This window comes from Chinchilla lanigera, unplaced genomic scaffold, assembly GCF_000276665.1.
Source record: "Chinchilla lanigera isolate Chin_1 unplaced genomic scaffold, ChiLan1.0 scaffold00043, whole genome shotgun sequence".
In the NCBI taxonomy this organism is placed as follows: Eukaryota; Metazoa; Chordata; class Mammalia; order Rodentia; family Chinchillidae; genus Chinchilla; species Chinchilla lanigera.
In genome coordinates, this window is record NW_004955444.1 from 13,426,532 (window position 1) to 13,452,141 (window position 25,610).

At 40.3% G+C, this 25,610-nt stretch overlaps 1 protein-coding gene across 3 annotated transcripts in view; it reads left to right on the forward strand.

The window, feature by feature from the left end:
• Pde7a (phosphodiesterase 7A) overlaps positions 1-25,610 on the forward strand; it is a gene marked incomplete at its 5' end in the record, with an annotated part of 126,423 nt that overhangs the window by 77,127 nt on the left and 23,686 nt on the right. For all 3 annotated transcript variants that reach the window (XR_262266.2, XR_262267.2, XM_005392162.2), the window contains 2 exon segments: positions 14,355-14,506; positions 16,720-16,783. Coding sequence is in view for 1 of the 3 variants with exons in the window: in XM_005392162.2 (XP_005392219.1) it covers positions 14,355-14,506; positions 16,720-16,783 (216 nt within the window).

Here is a 25,610-nt window from a genome sequence, read left to right on the forward strand (position 1 = left end):
CTGCCGTGTTTATCTATCCCCCACCTTCCTGACTTTTGATGCTCCTCATCTTGGCCCTCAGCATCCTTGTCTGGGATTACTCTAGCATTCTCCTGACCGCTGTCCTTATTTTTAGGACTTTGGTGCCTTGTTTCATCCTCTACTCTGTACATAGAGTCAAGCCTTTCTCAAGAGTAAGCTTAAAATATAGGGGGAAGTACTTCAACAGATTGAAGAAATACAGTAAGCTATTAGTATGTTTGTTAAACCTCTTATTTATAATTTTTTTTTTTTTTTTTTTTTTTTTGTTTTTTCTCCGGTACCGGGAACCGAACTCACGACCTTGCGCTTGCCAGGCAGGCGCTTTTGCCGCTGAGCTAAATCCCCAGCCCTAATTTTATATTTTTTATATGTGCTCTGTGAGGTGCTGCTGATTTGTTTTTAGGTGCTGAGGATCACTGCAATTTTGAGGCCAATCTGGGTTACATAGTGAGTCCAGGCTAGCCTGAACTACATAGTGAGACCTTGTCTCAAAATAATAATAATAATAATAATAATAATAATAATAATAATAATAATGGTTTTTACTAAATTTACTTGGAAATTATACATCTGTACTTCAATTTTGAGCTTTTATTCATACATTCATTCATTCACTTAGCAGTACTGGAGATTGAGCCCAGGAAGTGCTCTCCAACTGAGATACATGCCCAGCCCTTTTTATTTTATTTTGAAACAGTGTCTTGCTAAATTGCCCAGGCTAGCCTCAAACGTGTGATCCTCCTGCCTCAGCCTCCCAAATAGCTGGGTTTGTAGGCTAAGGGATTGCTTCCATGCCTGGCTAAGATTTTCTTAAGATAGTTTATTACAAGCAACATTTGGGCTTACAGTGTACGTAGTCATTCTACTGTGAGCCAGAGTTCCACTATAGCTCACCAGTAGGGAACAATTACAGGCTCCAAAGTTAATAGGATAGACTATAACAATAACTTTGTCATGTAGAGAGCACAGTTTGTTTTGCCATAAGTTTTTATAGTTTGAGTTGTCCTGTTGTCAGAATCTGTATTCTTGGAAGGCCTGTACATTTACCTTCACAATGGGATTTGCCATAGACCTTATATCCAGCAAGTTTTGACTTTTAAAAGTTTTTCTAAAAGAAGGCAAAAAGGCAAGGGAAGAAAATCAGTTGAACAGGAAAGCATATCAAACCTCCAAAACATTCAACTTTACTACTACTAAACAAACACATTCCTATCAAATTTAGAAAGTTAAGCAGATGATTAGTTAAGGTACTTGTGGTAGGAGTTTAGACTGTTACAGGCTTTTGAGAAGGAGTTTGGCAGTGTGTATCAGGAGCGTTAAACATTCTTTTCTCTTTGATTTCTTCACTAGAGATATGAAAATGCATTTACTTTGGCTTTGCTTATAGTAGGAAAATATATTAAATTATGATGTTATTCACAAAAGTGTTCAAGGATAAGCATTTATAACCTATCCTCAAATGTTTAGAAAAGGAAATAGAGGTCTACACACACAGCAGAAGTAAAGCAGACATTAACAAGGCAAATTTGAGTAGAAGAGAGTTCCTTGTACTATTTTTACTTTTGCAACATTTTGGATTTCAATTTGTGTTTATATTTGTATTTGGAAATTTAACAAAAGTATGATATTATAAAACTAGTCACTTAATACAAACTATGGGCTATGTTCAGATAACATGTGTGTTAGCTAACTGCTGTTAGACCAGTCCTGTGGTTGTTTATGAAGCACTGTGAGAGTTCTACCTGAGAAGATACTTTGAGACTTATCTGTACTCACCGCTGCAGAAGTTGGAGAGATTTTGAGGGTCATGAGTTCTGTTTGCCAAGACAGATTTCCAAAGATCTAGGGTAAATCTGAAGTCAGGGCTAGCCTTGAAGCTTTGTTGCAGTAATTCCGCTTTACTTAATAATGTCTATAATTTTTAGGTTAAATCTTTTCTGAGATAACTAGCTCATAGAAAAGCTTTCACTCCTAACTAGCTTTTCCTTTTTGGTAATATGTTTGCTACTTTTAGGGCTATCTTCATGCTAAAATGCAACATTTTGAGCCAGGGATATACCTCAGGAGCACAAGTGCCTTCCTGGCAAGCACAGGTCCTGAGTTCAATTCCCAGAACAAAAAAAAAAAAAAAAAAAGAGAGAGAGAAGGAAAGAAAGATAGATTTCTGTAGATACCTCTCTCTCAGGAAGTTTTCTGAAGCATTCTTTGACCATTATTTATATTTTTATGAGCTATATTTTTTCTATTATAACAAAAGATATTTATAAGGTATGTCAGAATGTACAGTGAATGTAAAAGACACATTGCCCTTAATCCCTTTCAGAATACTCTCCCTTCCTTCAAACGCTCTTATCACATCGTTCTTGCCATTTTCTGAACTAGTTCTGGAGTCTTCTTTCATGAATGTGTTTATGAGGTGTGATAAAAGTACAGTAAATGTTACTGCCACCAAGTGCCATCCAATGGAAAGCCAGGCTTATAAAAACATTATGTGTACCTTCATTGACCTCATGCACAAGTTCTGGAACCATGTGACTTCTGATTTTTACCAAAAGTCAAAATGACAATGAAAGATAAACATTTTATAAACACAACGTACTGGAAGATGGGATATATAAAACTCTAGAAAACATAGGTATAGGCAAAGACTTTATGAAAAAAAAACCCAGTTGCACTGGAAAGATTACAAAGAATCAACAACTTGGATCACATCAAATTAAAAAGTTTCTGCACAGCAAAAGAACCCACGGAGTAGAGAGACAAACCACAGAATGAGAAAAAAGTTTTTACCAGCTACTTCTCAGACAAAGGACTAACATCTAGCATATATAAAGAACTCAAAAGACAAGACCCCCCCAATCCAAAATTGGGCATCTGAAATGAATAGACACTTTTCAGAAGTACAAACATCAAATAAATGTATAAAAACTTGCTCAGCATCACTGGTCATTCAAGAAATGCAAATTATAACAACACTGAGATTTAAGCTCACTGCAGAAAGAATGGCTATCATCAAGAAGTCAACCAGTAACAGATGCTGGCAAGCCTGTGGAGAAAGGGAATCCTTCTCCATTGTTGGTGGGAGTGTAGACTGGTACAATCACTATGGAAATCAATATGGAGATTCCTCAAAAAGCTTGAACTAGAGGTTCCATTTGACCCAGCTGTTCATTCCCCTTCTAGGTATCTTCTCAGAAGAGTTAAAAGCATCATATCACAGTGATATATGTGTACCCACATTTATAGCAGCACAATTTATAATAGCTAAACCTTGGAAATAGTCCATTTGTCCATCAAAAGATGAATCAATAAAGGAAATGTGGTAGTTATGTGTAGTGGAGTACTACTTGGCCATAAAAAAGTATAAATTTGAGTCATTTGTAGGAAAATGGATGCACCTTCAGACTATAATCTTAAGTGAAATATATCAGACACACAAGCTTAAATATGGAACTGTTTCTCTGGTATGAGAAACCTAAAGGGTAAATGAGGAGCATAATGAAAATAAATATTGGGAAGTAGGAAGAACAAGTTCCAATAGGAAGGTGAGGGATGGGGAGGAAAGTATTATAGTCAAGATTTACAGGGGAGGGCTGGGAATTTAGCTCAGCGGCAAAAACGCCTGCCTGGCAAGCGCAAGGTGGTGAGTTCGGTTCCTGGTACCGGAGAAAAACCAAAAAAAAAAAAAAGATTTACAGGGGAATACATTTAATACAGGACATAATTTATAGGATTATTTTATAGTATTTACCCAAAATGTCCAGTGCAGAAGAGTGCAATAGATCTCCCCATGCACTAGAGACCCAAAGAATCCAACTGAAGAGCCCATGGCAATCCTCCACGAGTCCAGCTGGAGGCCTAGAGCCCACGACAATATCTCATGCACATCTGTATCAAGGATCTGCACTGGGAAGGCCCAAAGGTGTGTGGTGGAAGCTAGAAAGTCTGCGCCAGTGGGATGAAGGATCTGTGGCAGCAGGCAGATAGAGCTGCATTGAAGCCAGGAAGCGACCTTCACAATAAAGACCAGAGCTCCCCCAAAGAGAACCGCAGCCATCCTCAGCAACAGTGAGGATGTGAGCTCCTCCGACAACCAGAACAGCCAATTTCATATCAGGAAAGCCAGCGTGACAAGCTTCTCCAGGAGAATCAACAGCACACCATCTTCCCTTCCAGTTGTCTTTTTATCCTGTTGGCAGAAATCCTCTGGTGAGCCTTCCACACCCAGCACCACGCTGATTTAGTTCACCTGGTGTTACTACTTGACTGTTAATACACCACAGGGAGAAAAGAAAAAAGGAAAAACAGAGTGCAAGGAAAACCTGGAAGAAAGCTTTTGTAAATGGGGAGGGAAAAAAGAGTTGAAGGGAGGGGGGATGGCAAATAAAAGAAGAATCAAGATATATTATGTAGAGGTACAAGTTTCCTATAAGGAATGTGATCAATATGTATGACAAATATATAGTAGTTTTTAAAAAGTCAGAAAATAATAGTAATGGGGCCGGGATGTAGCTCAGTGGCCCAGTGCCTGCCTTGCAAGCACAAGGTCCTGAGTTCAATTCGTAGTACAAAATAAATATATAAATAAATAAAAATAAAAGGTAAACACTCTAAACCAATTCAGAACATAAAGGCAACCAGGACAGTGCAACTAAAGACACTCACAAAAGAGGACTTCTAGAACTGCTTCAGAAAGTGGCAAGAGTGATGGAATAAGTGTGTTTGAAGGGATTTTTCACATAAGAAAGGCATTATTGATACTGTTTTATGGTGACCACAATCATTTCTTGGAACACTGTCTTAAATTAGTATTTTCGTTGTGGAGTGTTCCATTTTGATTTAAATAGGAATTACATGAGTGGCTTATGTTAGTTACAAAGCTTAGAAGCTCTTAGCTCATTAAAGATACTGTTAAATATCTTAGATGCTCATATTAGTCAAACATTTTTATTAGAACTGATAGAAGAACTGTGGTTGCTTATACTGTAGAACAGAAAGCAGTGTCTGGCAGTGCAGTTGAAGTGTCATAAGTAATCTGTAAGCTTGCAGACTGCGCTAGTCTTTGATGATTTTACAAAACCTTTTTTGAAAACAAGTGTTGGATTTAGTGTAGTTTTTGTATGGGCAGATTGATTTATTTTTGATACATTTAATCTGAAAATGTTTTTTAAAGATTCCTAGACTACAAACTTAACCGGTATATGGGTGTTATCCTCAATAAAGTACAGATTTCGCATACTCCTGCATTTAATAAATTTATTTCTGATGTCTCTTTACCCTATTTAGTCCTTTAACAATGTGTTAAGAAAATTGTAAGTTTGAAGCATGTAATAGCAGCAAGCAATATGTGGACTAACATATTGGGAGGGAAGCATGATGCAAGAGGAGGAGCAAAAAAGAGAGAAGTTGGCTGATTAGAGAGCACAAGACTAGAATCCGTGAAGGACTAACAGGAGAGTAGTTTATAACCAAAGATGACCCAGAGCTTGTATGTCTCTTACATAGGCTCCTTTGCTCCTGCATATCATTCCTTACTATTATGGCTTGTATCTTGGTGTCCCCCTGAAAGCCTCATGTACTCATAGATGAGGCTTCTTGGAGATGGCTAGATGTAAGGTATATGATACACTGATTAAGAACGTATGATAGCCAAGGGGGTTTAGCATAGCTCTGGGTGTAGATAGTGGAAACCCCATCCTGGGTGTGGCTGGCACAAATCAACAGGCTTGTAATCTGGATGGAATATAAAGGGACAGAAAAACGGCACACTTGCTGCTTGTTACTTGCCGTCTTCTGCCGGCCACACCGTGTACTGTTTCTCCTCTATAATGCCCCTCTGCTATGTCTGCCTTGGAGCCAGACAACTATAGGTTAAAATCTCTACAAACTATGAACTGAAATAAAACTTTCCTTTTTAACTTGTGGATGTCAGGTATTTTGTCTCAGCAGTGAGAAAAGTAAGCAGATTTTGGTACTAGAGAAGTGGGGTTGTGGCTGTGACACTCCCTGGCCATGTGGTTCAGAAGCCCTTGAAAGTGGCTTGTGGAAAGAGTTTGGGAAGGTTTGGGAATGCCAGCCGAAGAGGCAGCCTGGAATGCTGTAAGCTGAAATTGATACAAGATTCAGATGAGAATTCGGAAGACTACAATGCTGATAAAAATGCAACTGGTAAAGACCAGGCTCAGGAGGTTTCAGTCAGGAGCTAGGACTGTATTGGCAGTTGGACTCCAGACCATGTGTGTCATGTTTTGGCAGAAAATTTGTCTGCATTTTGCTCATGTCCAGAGACTTTGCATGAGACTGAGATTAAGAGTAGCAGGCTAATCTAATGGAGGAAATTTCAAAGTAGTCTGATGTTGAGGGTGTAGCGTGGCTACTAGTGGGGCCTTTAGCCAGATATATGTTGAGAATCAAGACTAAACAGCCTAGCAGAATGATTTTAAAAATTTTGAGTTTGGTCAGAAAGAACAGTCCAGTACAGTTGTGGACTGCAAAGATGGAGAGAGGAGAACCTGGTTGCTGAGAAGGAGTAGGACAAAAGAAACGATGGACTGAGGCCATCACAATAACCAACAGAACTCTAGCCTTTGCAGCCTCACAATTGCAAAAGTGAATAATTCACTTTGAGCAGACAGCTGTAGAGTACCATGTTCCAGAATTTGTTCCTCAGGATTGGGTTCACAGCACTCAGCAACCCAGGCACTCAACCACTACCACCAGGAGAAGAGAAAGCTGGCTACTGCTCTAGCTGGTGGCAGACACTGGCATCATCCACATAGTACTGATTTCAGGTGCATACAAAATGCAAGAGTTGTAGCATCAGGAAGGTTTCCACCCAGACTTCAGAAGAAAGCATACGAGACCAGGCAGTGTGCCTGAGAGGGAGGGCAGTATGTTAAGCTCTGAGTAAGCCATGGGAGCTACAACCACCAGCAGTGCTGTAGAGGCAGAGTCACCCAAGCCCTTTGGCATTCACCTCTTGCCACAAATTGCTGGGGGTGCTGGACATGAAATTACGAATTTAATGTTTGCCCTGCTGGATTTTGATCTTGATTTGGACTCATTCCTTCATTTTGGAATAGAAATGCTTATATTGTGCCATTGTATATTGGAAGTGATTAACTTCCTTTTCATTTGTACAGGAGTTTGCAGCTAACAGTTTGCCGTAAATCCCAGAAGAGATCTGGACTTGGACTTTTTAGCAATGCTGAAACTGTTAGGATTTTGGCAACTCTTAGAGATGGACTAACTGCCTTTTGCATAAAGAGATGCTCATGAATCTTTTGGGGATCAGGAGTAGAATGTTACAGTTTATATGTCAATGTCCTTGCAAAGCCTCATGCAGTCATAGCTGGGGGTCTTTGGAAATGGCTAGATCTACAGCAGTGGTGGCAAACCTGTGGCACATGTGCTGCAACCTGCTGTTGTATCATTGAAAGCTCTAAAAAGTTTGCTGTCACTGATCTAGGGTGTGTGATAATAATGGGTTTAGCGTGGTTCTGAGTGTGGATAATGGAAGCCCCCACCCTGGGCGTGGCTGGAACCAACCCGTGGGCTTGTAGCCTGGATGGAATATAAAGGGGCACAGGCAGGCCTGCAGCTTGCTACTTGGTGCCTTGCTGCCTTCTGCCTGCCACATCATAAACTGTTTCTCTTTTGTGATGGCCCTCTACTCTGCCCGCTGCCTTAGAGCCAGACAACTATGGGCGAAAACCTCTACAAAGTGTAAGATGAAATTAAACCTTTCCTCCTTTAACTTGTGGTGTCAGTATCTTGTCTCAGCAAGGAGAAAAGTGCCTAAGACACTTACTGTAGCAGCTTGCCCTCACTGGGCTCTCGTTTGTGCATTCACACAGATAGAGAAAGAATCAAGGGTCCCACTTCCATTTCCCTCTTTTGAATAAATTGCTTACATTAGGAGGTTGAAATAAAAATCCCGAATATTCTTGCAAAGGTTTTTCTCTGTTCTGTTGCCCATATATCTGGTTTCCTGAAATAAAGAAGTTTCAGTCTTAAAAGAGCGGGACATGGTGAAATGAATTCCATGGGGCTTTTTGTGAAAAATTCTTGTTTGCTCTAAACTTGTAGTTCTAAGTTTATTCATTCTTTCAGTGACACATTATATCTTTAGTTTATATAATAACAAATACTAGTATTTATAAATATAAAAGAATTATTGTGATCCCATCTCACGTGCCCACTTAGAGACTTGGGCATGCTTATTAACTAGTAATGGGAGTTGTCAGCCTGACATTTCTCTTCATAAAACTTGCCAAAGCTCATTGACGTCATCCAGACTGGAGGGAATAGTGTCTGCCAATATCTGACAGGATGGAATACAAGAGATGTATTTCTTTACAGTTTCTTACGTCTGCAGGAATACAGTTTTCTTCTGTTTTCTTTTGTTCTTGGCACACAGTAACGTTCCAGTGCCCTTCCATGCGTCTTGCCCATTATCTTGAGCTCTTTACGCGTTTTGGCACTGTACTGCAGCCCACACTAGGCCAGCAGGAACCTTTCAGGATATTTGCACTGTAGCCCGACAGCTCTTACCTTGAGCCAGGGTCTCACTGTGTAGTGAGGCTGGCCCTGAACTCGCTTATGTAACTCAGGCTGGCTTCCAAGTCATGGTGATCGTTGTTGCTACGCTTCCTGAGTGCTGGGCTTAAAGGCATGTGCCACCATGCCCAGCCTAAAGCTATATATCTTCTACCAGTTAAATTTTATAGGGTCTTTGTAGGTCTCTAAATATAATCTGTTTTAACTGTTAGGCAAGTTCACGCTGGTTGCTGCCTTTCTGATGTCGTATGTTGTCTTTATTGTAGCGACCCGTTGTGAAAACGTGTAAAATTCCCCCTAAATTTCCTCACAGTTCCTCATAATGCATTTGATTTGGGGTTGCTTTTTATCTGCCTAATAAGGCTGTGTCAGACCTGAATTGTTTGTGTCATAGCTCATTGTGTGATAAGAAAGCGCATCTCTTAATGTGTGTGTCTGGATCTTTAAAGCTAATACCATATTGGCTTTATTGTCTGAGATTATCTGTCTTTAATATATCGTAACTCCCACACAGGAATAACTTCTTTTATATTTGGAAGCTTTTAGTGCTCTTCTTCACATCAGACATGGAGTTGTTTGCTTGGAATTTCTCTCAGCCCTGCATTTTCTTTGTTACAGTACTTCTCTCTTAACTTTCACATTGTACTGCTTTTGTCATTATTTTTATATTCCTAAGCATACTTTTTTCCAGTGATTATTTTTGGTCTGTTGAAAATGGCAACCTATCACTTGTAACTTAGTTTGTCACACACCTGCCAGCCTGCACTTACAATTGTGGTATTATGGACTGTGATAATATTTGTTTGGAATTTCTATTAGTTTATTCCCAATCATTTATTTGTCTTGAAATCATATCTGGTTGTTTCAAAAAACAATATTTCCTTAATTGAGTTCATGGCGATATCACTGGAAACTCTTAATTTCTGTGACCCATGTTGCCTTTTCCTGTCTTTTCTATGACCAGTGTTGCATTCCTGGCAATCCCGTTACCGAGTGGTGCTGGTTGAGAGTGACACTGCTGTATTGAATTGCATCAGGAATCAGCATTCTGACCCCACATGTCTGTGTTTAAAATGTATTTCGTTTCCAGGTGGTTCTGAAATACCTACGTTTGAAAATCACCGATTTTTGTTTTCTCTTGTCCCAAAATTGTAACAACAGATGTTCTGTCTTCTAGATAACTTCTCTCACTTTGTAGCATAAATTAGGGGCCTCTAACTTTGTAGCATAAATTAGGGTATGTATTAGACCTTTTTCTTAATACCATTTAACATGCTCACAACAGAGCTGTCTATGCATGATTTCTTGCCCACCTGCATATCTGCCTGCCTCCCTCTGTCCCTCTCCCTCCCTCCCTCCCTCCCTCCCTTCCTTCCTTCCTTCCTTCTCTGCTCATTAGTAAGGGAATTAAGAATTTAATGAATAAGGAGCTAAGTTCAAGCCCTCAGTATAGACATAAGAGGGATTCATATACCAAGTATCCCAGGTATGAAAATGCCTAATTTTCAACAATGAGAGTAGTTTGGGGAGAATTTTTAACTTCTTATTAAATATTATCAAAGTGGACATTGAGTTTTGTGAACTAAGGTTACAAGAATTGCTTATAGGAAAAATATTGGTTACACATTTTATTCTCATTAATTTTGATCTAATTTTAGATTATGAGTAGCTTTTTTATTTATAATGAAATCTGTACTATGTATTCATTTTAAGTTAATGAAACTGCAAATTTTGAAATCTTTAAAATGTATGCAATTATTTCTGCAGTTCTTCTCTACAGTGATTTTTAGAATGAAGCTATGCAGTCATGAGAAATAAATGTGGTTTGTTAATAGTATGAAGTCATATGTTTAAAATATTTGCTATATTTAATAATAAAGTGATTATATTCATTAATTTAAGTATTTTGGCAAAAAATGGCAGAAATATCGCCTGTATTATTTCATTTAATCTGTACAACTGTCCTGTGAGGTCTGTTTTACAGATCAAGAAACTAAAGATCAGAAACTTTAAATAACTTGCTTAACGTCATGAAATTAGTGACAGAGCTGAGATTCAGACTCACATGTGTTCACCTGGGAAGCCCATGTTTATCCCCTCCCCCGTCCTCCCTCCCTGTCAGCTCCTTTCTGCTGGGGGCATCTCTGTTGAAGACCGTTGCTCTAAGCACTTAGCGCAGTTTCTCTGTCCCTGCCTGCTTAGTGTAAAGCTTTTCTAGAATAATTGTGATTCCTCCGTATTAACAGTAGGCGCTTAGATATGATTCTTATTCTTTCTGAGAGGAGTTAGGAGACAAAAGGGGGAGTTAGACTAAAGTAATACCTTTCAACAGTAAATCACCACCTCCCTGGTTTTCATGGCTTTCTTTCGGCAGATATCCTGACTACAGTGCTCCCTCTTGTGGCCTAGTAAAGCAAATAGTGGTCAGGGTTCAAGATCCAAAGGCTTTTCTGTTGAAGACGTCTTTTGTTTCATTACTAAATATCTGAATATTACTGAATACCTGTCACAACTTTTGACATGCAGTTTGGATGATAGGTAGCAGTAATACTGCTTAAGATGTATTGATTCTGCAGCCCATTTTCCCTCTTTCACGGAAGTATTACATTTCCTATGTACTTGCTAAGATGAAGAGCGAAAAACAAGAGAAATTAAATTGCCTGCTGTCTTACATTTCACTTGCTGGCTTAGAGAAGCTAAGAACTGATGACTGGACATAATGCCCGCAGTCACTAAGTCACAGTGTTCATTTAGTTTTGGTGAAGACTGATTAGTTCCCTCATGGTCACATAGTGAGGTAATGCGGTATTTTAGAGGAGAGCTGGCAGAGCCAAACGCTCTTTAATAGTAACTTGATTAATTCACTGAGCCTGTTGGCTTTCTAATCTGGATTGGAATGTAGGTAACCATGTAAACTAGAACAAGCCTGGGACTTAAAATAAATAGTCCAAGCTTGATGGAAGCCGAGCTTTAATAAAGTTTAATCTGTTGTGTATTACGCTGTGGAATAAATAATGGCTTGCCTCATGTCTAATAATGAGCTCATGAGAATATCAGCAGTAGGGTCAGATGTTTGTGTAACTTGGATGGAGCATGAGCCTTTTAGTAATTATCCAAATGAGAGGGTGTTAAGTTCTCATAGTCACTGTCTCCTGGTCCCGCTTCCTCATGTACCCTCTTTGCTATATCCTTAAATGATACCAGTTATTTAGCTTGGTGTCCTTTCCCTGTTTCCTTGACCTTGGTGTGCTCGTTTCCCCTCTAATCAAGTAGCTGGGGATGTTGCTCAGCACCAGAGCACTTGCCTAGCATGCATGAGGGCCTGGGTTTTATCTCTCGGATAGCCAAGAAAAGAAAAGTTGGGTGCAATCTTCCCAACTCTTGCTGGGCGTGGTGGCACACACCTATAATCCCAGCTCTTGGGAGGCTGAGGCAGGAGGATCTTTGCAAGTTTGAGACCAGCCAGGGCTACAAAGTGAGCTCAAGGCCAGCCTGAACTATATAGTGAGACCCTGTCTCAATTAAAAAAAAAAAAAAAAAAAAAGAAAAGAAAACTTCCCAACTCTTACCCTGTCTTATTACCCCAAAAGATATGTCTATAAGCTTTTCCAGCAGAAGAATTTTGCTTCTAATCCCTGTAATGAGATAGTGTGTGCATGTGTGGTAAGGAGAGGGGAGATGAGCAAACTTGAAAAAACAAAATATTTCTAACAATCTTGAAATTATCTCATTTCATTCTTGATTTATAGCTCCTTATCTTCCTTAATCATATTTTGTAAACTGTTCTAGGACACTTCTGGAAGCTTCTCTAATTTTCTTTTAGAAAATTTTTTCTCCAGTTTGGCATGTTTTAGACGTCATTGAAGTGTGTTCCTTGTACTTCTGAGGATTTAGTCCCAGGCAGTCAGTTACCCTGTGTGCAAGGATTTAGTTCAAGGTTGCTAATTGCAGAATTATTTGTAAAGAAATGAAAGAAACAGTTTAACAATAAATAGTAGGGAAACATTAATTTCATACTTTAGAATAATATATGACTAGTAAAACATGTCACATGTTTATCAATGTGAAAAGATACCCGTGAATTTTAAATTTAGAAAATATACTGTGGAGGCTGGGGATTTAGCTCAGCAGCACAGCGCCTGCCTGGCAAGCGAAAGGTCGTGAGTTCAATTCCCAGTACCGGGAAAAAGAAAAAAAAGAAAGAAAATATATTGTGAACTTTCTTAGATGGAAGAAAAACTGTATGTGCACATATGTATGTAGAAAAGAATAATAAAAAAACTTCCTAGAGTTCCAGAATATTAACAGTTACTCTTTCTGGACAATTATATCTTCCCATACAACTTGTTCCATTCTCAAACCAGGGCTAAGCAGAAGAGAGGGCTTGGGGTGGCTAATCCAAGAAATGACCAAGAAAAACATACTGCTTAAAGGAAAGATGTGAAAGTCACTCAAAATGACAGGGTGAGAAGTTCTAGGGCTTGGTCTTCCCACTGAAACAACCTCTAAATTGGGAGGGGGGATGAGACTAGAATAAACTGTTCCAGGACTCTGGATCCTGAGGGACTTATACTCACCAGGGAAGTGCTCAATAATGGATAAATCTGCTAGGTTTTTGCCAGAACACCTGGGTGAAAAGCAGTTAGTGATATCGGTTACTAAGCCCCATGACCTATGAGGATAGCAGCCCAAATAACTGGAGTATCTGGCAGAAGCAAGATGGGAAGTGCAGAATTTGTTCTCCATAAATTTGGAGATGCATGTTTTAGTCAGTATCAATTTTATTATAATCTACACCACTACCATTTATTTAATACATGTTATATATCTAACTCACGTATATATAAGCTAATTCAATTCAGTACCCTTTTTATTAGATATTCTCAATTATTTTACAGGTAAAAAAAAACAGACTCATAGCAGTTGAAATGAGTAACTAGACAGAAGAGAGAGTATGTCTGATCAGCTACCATTTCATTTACCCTTCCATTCTTATTTCTCCAATCAAAAATAGAAATAGAAACCTCTTCTCCACTAGAAATATGCTGTGGTGATTAATGAATGTTTAAAAATACTTGGAAATCAATATGGAGATTCCTCCAAAAACTAAAAATAGAATTCCACTCAACTCACTTATTCCTCTCCTAGGTATCTTCCCAAAAGAATTAAAGACATCTTACCAAAGTGATACATTTCGTACCCGTGTTTCTAACAGCACAGTGCATATTAGCTAAATCTTGGAAGTGGCCTGTTATGTATTAACAGATGAATGGATAGAGGGTATATGATATTTATAAAGAATGGGGCACTACTGTGCCGCAGAGAACAAATCTGACTCATTTGTAGGAAAACGGATGCACCTTGAGATCATAATACTAAGTGAAATAAGTAACCCAAAGTATAAATAATTATTTGAAACTAAAAGATAATAGGAAACAAGGATATAAATCTTTTGCAAATGGCAAGGAAATCTGGAGATTGAGGGGTAAAAAGAATTAGATATGTTAAGTACATTCATCTACTCCCTATAACGAATGTAAATATTATGTACTACAAACGTGTACTAAAGAAAGTAATAATTGTAACTTACTACCGTCTTTGTTTAATACTTCTGCTAAATTGCAGTAGATACAAAGTAGGTCTGTACCTTAGATATGAAAATGTAAAGTTTTGAGTAGACTTTCAGAAATCCTTGTACATAACTAGAGGCTGAGTAGCAGGTGTAGCATGTGCTCTTTTTGAGTTGTTTTTACCTCTGCCTTCTTTTATTTCAGCTCAGTCTGAGATCGAAGTGTCTGTCTCTGCAAGGAACATTAGAAGGTTACTAAGTTTCCAGCGCTATCTCAGATCCTCACGCTTTTTCCGTGGTACTACGGTTTCCAGCTCTCTTAACATTTTAGATGACGATTACAATGGACAAGCCAAGGTCTGTACGGCTTTTTCAAGAAAATGTTGTTTAACAAGTTTTCTAAAGGCCTTTCTTTTCCATATTGTACTAACTTGGACATTCTTTTTCTGTCTGTGAAAAATAATTTGGGCCAGCTTTTCAGATTTTTTTCTTTAGAGTAGCTGTTCGTTTTACATTTAGGTATGGCAGAACCAAGGAGATTTGAGAAATGACTGAGGTAGTGAAAATGTTTTCATTTGTTACAACATTCAGTAACAAATAGATCTGTAAAACATTAAATATGGTTTACAAAGGTCACCCCGAATCTTAAATGCTGGGAAGAACAGTAGAGATTATCCAGGCTAGTATCTCTCCAGTCTGTCTGAGATAGCTGAGACCTGGAGGGCACAAGGAACTTAAGCACATCCCACTGGTTAAAGGTAAACGCAGCAGCACACAAAGTAGACTTTCATGATTTTCAGTCAAATGCATTTTGTGTAGACTCTTACGTCAAGGAGATTTTGAGGATTTAGATATGTTTTAAGTAAGCCTAGTTCATCTTCAAATACTTTCAATGAAATGTCTCAATTAAGTTGATGTTAAATGAGCCTGTTTTTGCCCAAATGAGGATTTTAAATAATCTTGAGTTTGACTTAACATTTACTGGCCAATTTTTGTAAATTTGTGTAGAACAGGTTAAGGTACATTTTTAGCAGTTACATTGTACTGAAAAATTTTGCTTTCCTGTTTGATAAATGATACCACTGAAAAATATTTGTACTTTCTTCAAACTTTTGAAAAGATTCAAGCTCTGCTTTTTAAACTGAGAATATTGATATATGTATCGTTGTTTTTTGTACTTTCATAATCAACAGTCTCTAGTAGTATGTTAGCATTGCATGTCAGATTATCCATTAGTGTAGATCGAAAATAAGTGTTTTTCTTGAGAAAGTACATAGCCGAGTGTAGTGGCGCATGCCTGTAATCGTAGCACTCAGGAGGCTGAAGCTGGAGGATAGTCACAAGTTCGAGACCAGCCTGGGCTACAAAGTGAGCTCAAGGCCAGCCTGAACTGCATAGCAAGAGCCTTTCAAAAAAAAAAGACAAAGTGCATAAAATGTTTAGGTTAAGAATATATAATGCAAACCAGACGTGGTGGCACACAGCTGTAATCCCAGCACTCAGGAGGCTGAGGCAGGAGGATTATTGCAAGTTCAAGACCAGCCTGGGCTACAAAGTGAGCTCAAGGCTGGCCTGAACTGTATAGTGAGACCTTGTCTCAAAAAATAGAGAGGCTATATAATGCAAAGCCGGGTGTGGTGGTGTACGCCTATAACCTATAAGCTCAGCACTCAAGAGGCTGAGGCAGGAGGATTGCTGTGATTTCAAGGACTGCCTGGGCTACATAGTGAGTTCAAGGCAGGCCTGAACTGCGTAGTGAGGTCCTGTTTGGAAAAAAACAAAAGGAATAAAAAATATGTGGTATAAAAATATTTGGTTTTTAGGATTTTTGTGGAATTTATTTTCTTTTGGTAAAGTATATATCATCCTAAAAGGTAATGTAATAAATTCTATTATTAACTTTATAATGATATTTAAAGTTTATTTAAAAATATCTCATTTGGAATATTCTTTAAAAACTTAATAACAAATAATTAAAGCATGGTATAGTGTCAGTGTCAGGGGCCTGAATTCCAAAATCAGATTCCTGATTTTTAGATTCTAGCTCTCTCGTTTTCTGACCATGCAAGTAAGTTACCTTTTATGTTTCCCTATCTATAAAATGAGACTTCAAAACAATGCCTGCTTGGAGAGTGTTGTTGTGAGTACACAGTACTTATGCTGGTACTTGTGTTCAGTACATAGCTCTTCTAACTCATATTTGTTAGCTCTTTAAAGTCTAGTTTTAGACCATACAACATACAAGTCACACTTCTGTGATGCTGAATTATTTCAGAATTCTTGAAAATTATTGAAGCTGAAGGAATAAGTTGAAAGACTAGCCTGACCTGTGCATTCATTAACTGAAAGACAAAATAATAATTTCATTGTTCAAATGGAGTTTACTTCTTTGGACATTTTTGTAGCTCATTGGAAAAGTCATGATTAAAAGGAGAATGATAATTGCTATTTCTTAAAGTAAATTAGTCACTTTCCATTTTCATTAACTTCTCTATGGACTATCTTTAAAAAAAAAACAGAGAATGTTACTGAAAATAAATTACAGTAGGAATGTTTGGTTTTCATTTCAGTGTATGCTGGAAAAAGTTGGAAATTGGAATTTTGATATCTTTCTATTTGATAGACTAACAAATGGTAAGTGAAGAATTTGACTTACTTGAGTTCATATAGCCTCTAGATTGTGCAGTGATGGTACAGCCACTGGTGGGTTGCTTTCTTAACTTAGTTTCTGAGCCAGCTGTTGGCAGAGGGAACATCATATTGTCCCTTTTTTAGTGACTTTTCTAAAAGCTAACAGAAATAATCTTACAATTTTATCTTTTTATTACTAGCCATAGCAGTAATTAAAAGTCATCATCATCACCAAGTATGGCGGCACCCATCTGTAATCCAGCTATTCAGGAGGCTGAGGCAGGAAGGTCACAACCGTGTTCAAGGCCAGCCTGAGCAATTTAGTGAGACCCCATCTAAAAAACAAAAGGGCCAGAGATGTAGCTCAGAGGTAGAGCACTTGGTTTGTGTGAGACCCTGAGTTCAAGCCTCAGTACCAAACCAAAACTAAAAACAAAACCAAAAACCAGTCATCGTCCTCATAACTTGGCTGATTGGCAGGTACTGCTGCTATTGTTAAAACCCCAAGTGAACATTATGGTCTCACTATGGTCTTGACTTTTCATTTGGTTTCTTTTAGATTGTGTTATTGATAGTGATACTTTCAGGTCTATCCTGTGCGTGAATAGCACAGGTGAGCGGTGGATTAGCTACCTTCTGCAAGATACCTTTCCTCACCCTGCAGACTTGAGAGAACTAACATGTCACGATCAGTGCAGTGGTTCCTTCTGGTGCACACGTGGCCAGTAATCAGAGCCTATAGAGAGTAAGGGTGATTTTAAAAAAATGACCTTAGGTGATTCAGATCTGCCCCAGCACCTCCTGAGTTTGGTTTAGCTTTGTTTGGAAATACTTTCCATTTAGGATAAAAAATTTTAGTTGGGCTTATAGTTCAGTGGCATAGGTGCCTGCCCAGCAAGCCCAAGGTCCTGAGTTCAATTCCTGGTACCAAAAAAAAAAGGGATAAAAAATTTTAGCATAATTCTTGTGGTTTAACTAGACTTTGCCCCTTTTGCCTGAACAGCTTTTTAATAAAGTGAAATAGTACAGTACAGTGTACACAGAGAGAATGCCTCATCTGACTATTTGGAATGATGAATAAATGTGTGGTCCCCTGCTATACTTTGACGTCACCTATTGTTGCTGTTGTCGTTTTTTCTGTTTACTTTGGATAAGGCTCCTTTCATAAGGAAGCCAATACAGTAGGTAAAGCAGACAAGTGAATACAACTTTGTCTTGAGCATTAGAACCTTTCAGTATTACTGCATTATTTCTTGTAGGCTGTAAGTCACTACATAGAGAGAATAGCGCTGTGGGCACCTTCTACTTGATTATGCATTATGGACAAGAAGTCAGTTGGACTGATCGTCATCAAAATGGTGAACACAGTGAGGTTTTCCTTTATTAGCAGAGATTCCTTACTGCCCATTTGGGGTGGAGTGACAGCTGGTGGTCAACTTGTAACAGCCAGCTGAACTGAACCTTGGTGTTGGGTGTGGGAACCCACTTGAGGATTGAAGCCAGCCGCGTAAGAGGCCGAATTGGAGAGGAAGAAGTTTAGAAACTGTTTGGAAGCTGTTAGGGAGCTGCTGGTTCTCTCAGGCTCTTCTGCTAAAGGACCTCGTCGCGCTGGCTTTCCTGATGAACTCAGCTGTTCTCGTCATTGGAGTTTGGGACCTTGTTGTCACTGAGAACGCCTTCGGTTCACTTTGGGGGAGCTCTGCTCCTCACTTTGAGCATCGCTTCCTGGCCCCGGAGGGGAAGACGGTGCACTGCTCACTCACTTGGAAAAGCTTGTCACATTGGTTTCCTTGGTAATCTGGCTTTCCTTACCATTGGAGGAGCTCGCAACCTCACTGTCACTGAGGATGGCTGTGGTACTTTTTGGGGGAGTCCTGGTCCTTACTTTGAGCGTCACTTCCTGGCGCCAGTGCAGATCCCTCAGCCTGCTAGCACAGATCCTTCATCCCACTGGCACAGACTTTCTAGCTTCCACCACTGACCTCCGGGGCTTCCCAGCACAGATCCATGTAACGGGCCTGCATGAGATGTTGTCATGGGCTCTGGACCTCCAGTTGGGCTCTTGGGAGGCTTTGTTATGGGCTCTAGGTCTTCAGCTGAACTCATGCAGGACATTACCATGGAATCCAGGCCCTCAGCTGGATTCTTTGGTCTTTAGTGCGTGGACAGATTTTGTGTGCTCTTTTTGTGTATGACTCTTTGGGTGACTTTTATCAAGTAATTCTATAAATTGTGTGTCCTGTGTTGTTCCCCTTGCGAATCCTGACTGCAGCACTGTTTCTCTGCCTTCTTTTTCCCTCCATGTCTTCTTTTCTGCCTCTTTTTGCCATTTGGTGATTAGGTTCCAGCCCCACAGAGTGGCCCGAGGGAAAGGCTCAGATGTCGTCACAGTTGGCCTTCTCTTGTGCCTTCTGTTTGAAATTACAGGTAGTGAAATACCAGGTGACCCACCTCCTTCTCAGTCTGAAAAGTACTCTTTTCCTAACTCAGCACAAATACTACCTCAGCTACTATCTCAAGATGTAGATGAAATTAAGCTACGTTAGCATAAACCTTCAAGGTTTAGCCTTATATAAACCCTCACAGCTAGCCTATCATTAGGCTTCTTGGCTACCTGTCATTCATTGAAATCATTCATTGTTCTTCTCTAAATTTTATTTTTTAAAAATGCAGGCCCTGCCAGTCAGGCTTGGTGTGAAAATGGAATGAGATTGGTAGTATGTAAGATGGTCAAAAGTATAGACGTAGTGGCCATTGTCTGTATTATTTAACTGCTTTCCCTTGATCACCTTTTTGGACCAGGTGTGTGAACAGAGTGGTTGAATGGTTTCCTCTTAAAGTTGATTCCAAATCATTAGGTAGTAAAATTCCACCCATAGTTAGCTCCCCGCCTTTGATTTCATAGGAGGTAATATATACATTCATTTAAGTATAGCAGCCTTTACTTGAAGAGATATTACTGAAGAAATAGGCAGAACAATTCCTTCAACATGAATTATGTAATTAGAATGCTTTTCTTTAACAGCTGCTTAGCCTGCAGTTAATTATGGATGATACATGTTCATTATATCCAAGTGTGCAGTTTTCCCTTCACTTTTATTGACCCAACATTTTCTTGCATTTCTTATTTTGGTAATTTCTGAGATTATATTGGGAGGGGACAGGTGGGAGGAAGAGGCAAAAGTCAGCAATTCATACGAGGATCAGTGGTCTTCAGCTTGTCTGCTCCAGGGAGGAAAATAGTTATTGTCTGGTGGATACACATCTGATGTTCCTTTTATAGGGATGAGATGAGGTAACGTGAGCTAGCAAGATGTAGCTTGTTGCTTCCAAAAGCTGCCAGGTTTGTGAGGACGCGTGTTTCCAGCCTGTGCTGTGGTGGTAGCTCTCATTAAGGATCATTTTCTAAAAATTTTCGAGGGCCACCATATCATAGGCAGTACTATATATTTCAGTATTCTTTGGTGTGGGTAGCTTTTCTATAAATACAGTTTTCATTTTTAAGAAAGTGTTTCCATTTCCATTTTTAAAAGTTCTTTGCCTTTTAACACAATTAAGCATCTCTTGTTTTAGAATGTTTTTTTGACTTGTGTTCTTATTCACTGGTATTAAAATACTGAATATTCTGTGAACTGATGGGAGAGGAAACATTGCATGCGTCTTTTTTAACTCAATATTAGTACACTTTAATACATTAGTTCTTGGTACTTTCCTTTAAGTTTTTTAGTGGAGGGCATTATGGGTATCTTTTACACCATTTGCCTCAGTTCTGAAAGAGGCCATTTTCCCATAAGCTGGTAGCTTTCATCACTTATGCTAGACACTAGAAATTGGTCGTTTGTTTTCACAAGTTTGAAAAACAATTTTGGGAGAACCCAGTGATAACTTAAATATACAGAATGAATAGTCACTGCTTATTAGAGAAACAGATTTAATGCAAAAGACATAAATATGTAAGAATTTATAAGATTGGCTTACAGGGGATGCCCACAGTCAGATGGGGAAGTGTGCGAAACGTCTGTCTGCCTGCTGGAGGATGCAGTCAGAACCCTGGAGCTCACTGCAGTGTCCCGTGTGATTCTATCAAGAGGCTGAAGGGTTTGTGCTGGAAGCCAGATGACATCCAGAGTGAAGGTGAAGACTGGAGCTCCTTCAAAGAAACAGAAACAACTTTCCTTCTTCACTTCCCTTTTATACCATTCTGGCGACAAGCCCTATACTGATCGAATTCAGTTGGGTGTTTGTTACTCAGGTTGACGCAATCAACTGGTTAATTATCACAGTGCACCCCTTGTCACCTTGACAGCCAGACACCTTTCTTTAAACCAGTGTCCAGACACAAGGCAAGTTCACAGCCAGGTGTGGTGGCACACATTTATAATCCTAGCACTTGGGAAGCTGAACGAGGAGGATCACTGCGAGTTCAAGGCCAGCCTGGACTGCATAGGAAGACCCTGTCTGAAATAACAAAAAAAACAAGAGAGAGAGAGAGAGTAACAAGTTCATAATTATACCTAACATGTTCTAACTATCCTACATACAGACAGAAATGCACTAATTCCTCCCCAGAGTAGAAGGCGAGTTTTCTTTGGGTGATGTTTATGTCTAATATTTCATAACTTGAACATTGTAATATAGGTTTAACAGTACTTGGGAATCAATATTAAGCCTATCAACTTTATATTACATAGGAAGCATTTTAGAAAAGAACTGTTACACTCCCTGTTTCTGTAGATGATCACAGGGTCATGGCTGGTGTTTAGAACTACCTTCTTTTACCACACATTCTGTATTCCCTTGGCTTTCAAAAAGCACCTCAGAAGGTCTTTATTTTTTCCCTGATGAGGTGACCCCCTATCTTCATTCATGAAGGTTCTGGACCATTTGTCATTCTGGATTGGACTGTTGACTTTAGTAATAGGGATGGTCATAATAGGAGGCACTCTAAAGGAAGTCTTATGCTCCAAGTATGTTCTTTATTTCCTCCTCTGTGGAGTAGTAATCCAATTTCCTCTTGACGGTCTTGTTCATCTACCCCTGTCAACACTGTGACTCCTTTTTTAGCTTGTTTACTCAGAGGCATGAGGAGATCAAAATGACCAGGGAGAAGTTTTTAGCTTCCAGTTCAGTGGTATCATTGCTGTGCTTCCTGGTACATGCCTTTCTCGCTCTGAATCTGAGACTTCTCGGCCAGCAGAGCACACGGCTGTGGGGATAGGAAGCAAAGATTTGCTAGTGGATCGCTGGAGGTAGTGGTGAGCGGTACCATCTCCACTTCCACCTCTTGATTCCTGGACCCATGGATCCTGGCTATGGAAGACACAGTACGATACAGTGAACACTGATTCAAAGCACAGACAGCCTTTTAAAGAACCTTGCCTCAGCCCTGTGAGCTATTTCCACCCAGCTGACACTGTAACTGTGTCTTCAAAAGGCCATTCCAACTTTCTGTCAATTTAGCTGCTTGTGGATGGTGAGGAACATGGTAAGACTAAATTCCATGAGCCTGAGCCCGTTGCCTCCCTTCTTTGGCCATAAAATGTGTTCCTCAGCCAAAGGCAGTGTGGTGTAGGATTCTGTGACAGTGGACAAGGCATTCTGTGAGTCTACAGATGGTAGTTTTGCCAGAAGCACTTCATGTAAGAAAGGCAAATCCATACCCAAAATAAGTGTCTATGCCAGTAAGGACAAAGCACAGTCCTTTCCATGACTGAGGTGGTCCAGTATAATCAGGCTGCCGCCAGGTCACAGGCGGATCACCCCAGGGAATGGTCAGCGTAGCAAGGACTCAGTGTTGGTCTCCGCTGCTGGCATTTCGGGCATTCAGCAGTGGCTGTAGCCAGTGAAGGCTTGGTGAGTGGGAGTCCATTTGCTGAGCCCGTGCATAACCTCCATTCCTGCCACTCTGGCTGCTGTGTTCATGAGCCCATTGGGGAAGGGCAGGGGTGGCCGAAGAAAGAGCTTGACCACTGTCTACAGGACAGGTCATCTTATCTGCTGGATTATTAAAGTTCTCTACTGCTGAGGTTACTTTTCGGTGAGTGTTTACAAGGATGTAAACATTTTTACATCCTTTGCCCATATAGAGAGGTCTATACACATACCCCTTCCCCAGATACCTTTATCACCAATTTTCCAGTTGTGTCCCTTCGAAGTTCCTGACCATCTGGCCGGACCATTGGCCATAGCCTGTGAATCAGTATATAGTTGCATGTGTGGCCATTTTTCCTTTCAGACAAAATGTACTACCAGGTGCACTGCCCAAAGTTCTGTCCTTATAGAGATTTCCCTTCACCACTGTTTGCATTGTCCATCAGGGAAGTCCTAGAAAGGGGCTGCAGTGCTGCAGCTGTCCACTTGCATGTGGCGCCTGTGTAACGTGCAGAACCATCCATACCCCAGGCCCTAACCTTCTCTTCCTCTGACAGCGATCATATGGTACACCCCCCAAGGCCCTGGTGCATGCTGGGAAACAGAAGACAATGCAGCAGGAGTAGGAGCCACTAGCATCTGGGCAACTTCTTCGTGTAACTTACTTGTACCCTCTGAACCTGCTCTGCCTTGATCACGTATGGACTGTTGCTGTGCACATCCAACCTTATGACTCAGTGGATCAGATAATACCCAGCTCATAATAGGCAGCTCAAGTCGCATGATAACCTGGTGTCCCATGGTCAAGCGTTTAGTTTCTACTAAGGCCCAGTGGCAGGCCAAGAGATGTTTTTCAACGGGAGAGTAGTTGTCTGCAGGTGACGGCAATGCCTTGCTGCAAAATCCTAAAGATCTCTGCAATTCACCTATAAGGGCCTGCCAGAGACTCCAACAGCATCTCTGCCTGCCACTGCCACTTCTGAGTACCACTGGATTTCGTGGGTCATGAGGCTCCAGTACCAGAGCAGCCTGCAGCGAAGGCTGGACCTGTTGCACAGCCTTTTCTTGTTCTTGGCCCCACTTGTCTCGGTTACTTTTCTCTCGCTGCTGACACAAAATACCCAATGCCCAAAATGAAGGAAGGAAACATTTATTTCGCTTATAGTTTGTGTAGGTTTCCATCCATACTCAGCTGGCTCCAAGGCAGAGTGGCACATGGCAGAGGACAACAGTTCATGGTGGCAAAAAACAGGAAAGCAAGAAGAGCAAAAGGGAAGAGCATCAGCTGGAAGAGCAAGCCTCTTTCCCTCCCTTACATTATATGCAAACTAGCCGCCCCAGGGCAAGTGTAGCTCTCACAGCCATAATCCCAACATGGGATCATGGATGAATCACAAATCCTAGAAGCCCGCCCCTTGACTGCATGAGGATTTGGGGGGACATGCAGACACAAACCATAATACCACTCAAAACTAGCAGCTTTCTGAGTCACTTGGTAAATGGGCCAGAATAAAACACTAAGTGCGGAATGTGTTGCCTCCAAAAATCCAGATAGGCCCACTAAGCACTAAGTGTCTTTTTCAGTTGTAGGGGGAGCCTAATGTGACACCTTATCTTTTACCATAGACAGGATATTTGTATGTGCCCCGTACCACTGGACTCCTAGAAATTTCACCAAGGTAGAAGAACCTTGACTTTTAGTTGGATTTATTTCCCATGCTGTTTCTCAAATGCTTTACTAACAAATCCAGTGGTTGCTACCTCCTGCTCACTTGGTCCAATCTGCAGAATGTCATCAATGAAATGAACCAGTGTTACACCTTGTGGGAGATGAAAGCAATCAAGATCCCTACAAACTAAGTTATACACAGGGCTAGAAACATAATATAATGCTGAGGTAGGACAGTAAAGGAGTATTGCTGGCCTTGCCAGCTGATAACAAAGTGTTTCTGATGAGCCTTACCGATAGGGATAGAGAAGGCGTTTGCCCCAGTCAGTAGCTGCATACCAAGTACCAGGAGATGTGTTAGTCTGCTCAAGTAAGAACACCACAACTGGTACAGCTGTTAAAATCACAGTCTCCTCTTGATTCAGTTTACAGTAATCTGCTGTCATTCTCCAACACCCACAGGCCAAATGGGAGAATTAAGTGGAGCTGCTATGAGAACCCTGCATCCTTCAAGTGTTTGGTAGTGGCATTAATCTCTGCAGTCCCTGGGATGCAATACTGTTTTTGGTTTACTATTATACCAGGCAAAGCTAGCTGTTAGTGGCTTTCATTTGGCTTTTCCAACCGCGATAGCCCTCACACGACAGGACAAGGAACCAGTGTGAAGACTGTGCCACGTACCAAGTGTATCTATCCCAGTTATACATTGTGGAACAGGGGAGATGACTACAGAATGGATTTGAGGACCTATTATTGGACCCACTGAGTCAGACCTTTGCTGAAACTCCATTGATCACCTGATCTCCATAGGCCCCTACTCTTACTAGAGGGCCATGAAATCTTGAATCCACTGGAATTACTAGTTCAGAATCAGTATTCAGTAGTCCCTGAAATGTCTAATTATTTCCTTACCCCTAGTGTACAGTCACTCTGGCAAAAGGCCTTATATCCCTTTGGGGAAGGCTGGGAGAAAGACTGTCAATCAGTATAAATTTTAGTAGTGTACCAGGGTCTTTCCTCAAGGGGACCCAGCCTCCCCGCTTCATTCACAGGGTTCTGCGTTTGTAAACTGGCTTAAATCCGGGAACTGGTTGAGAGGCCATGATTCACTGTTACTGTGATTTAAAGCAAGTTTCTGTTCCTTTGCCCTTAATTTTTTTTTGATTACATAAATCTAGTAAAAACTGTGTAGGCTTCCTACCTAGTCACTTTTGGGAACACTGCGGCTAATCAGCCAGTGCTGTAAGTCTATACATGTCAGAGCATTCTGATCATTTCTGTGCTTCTGCT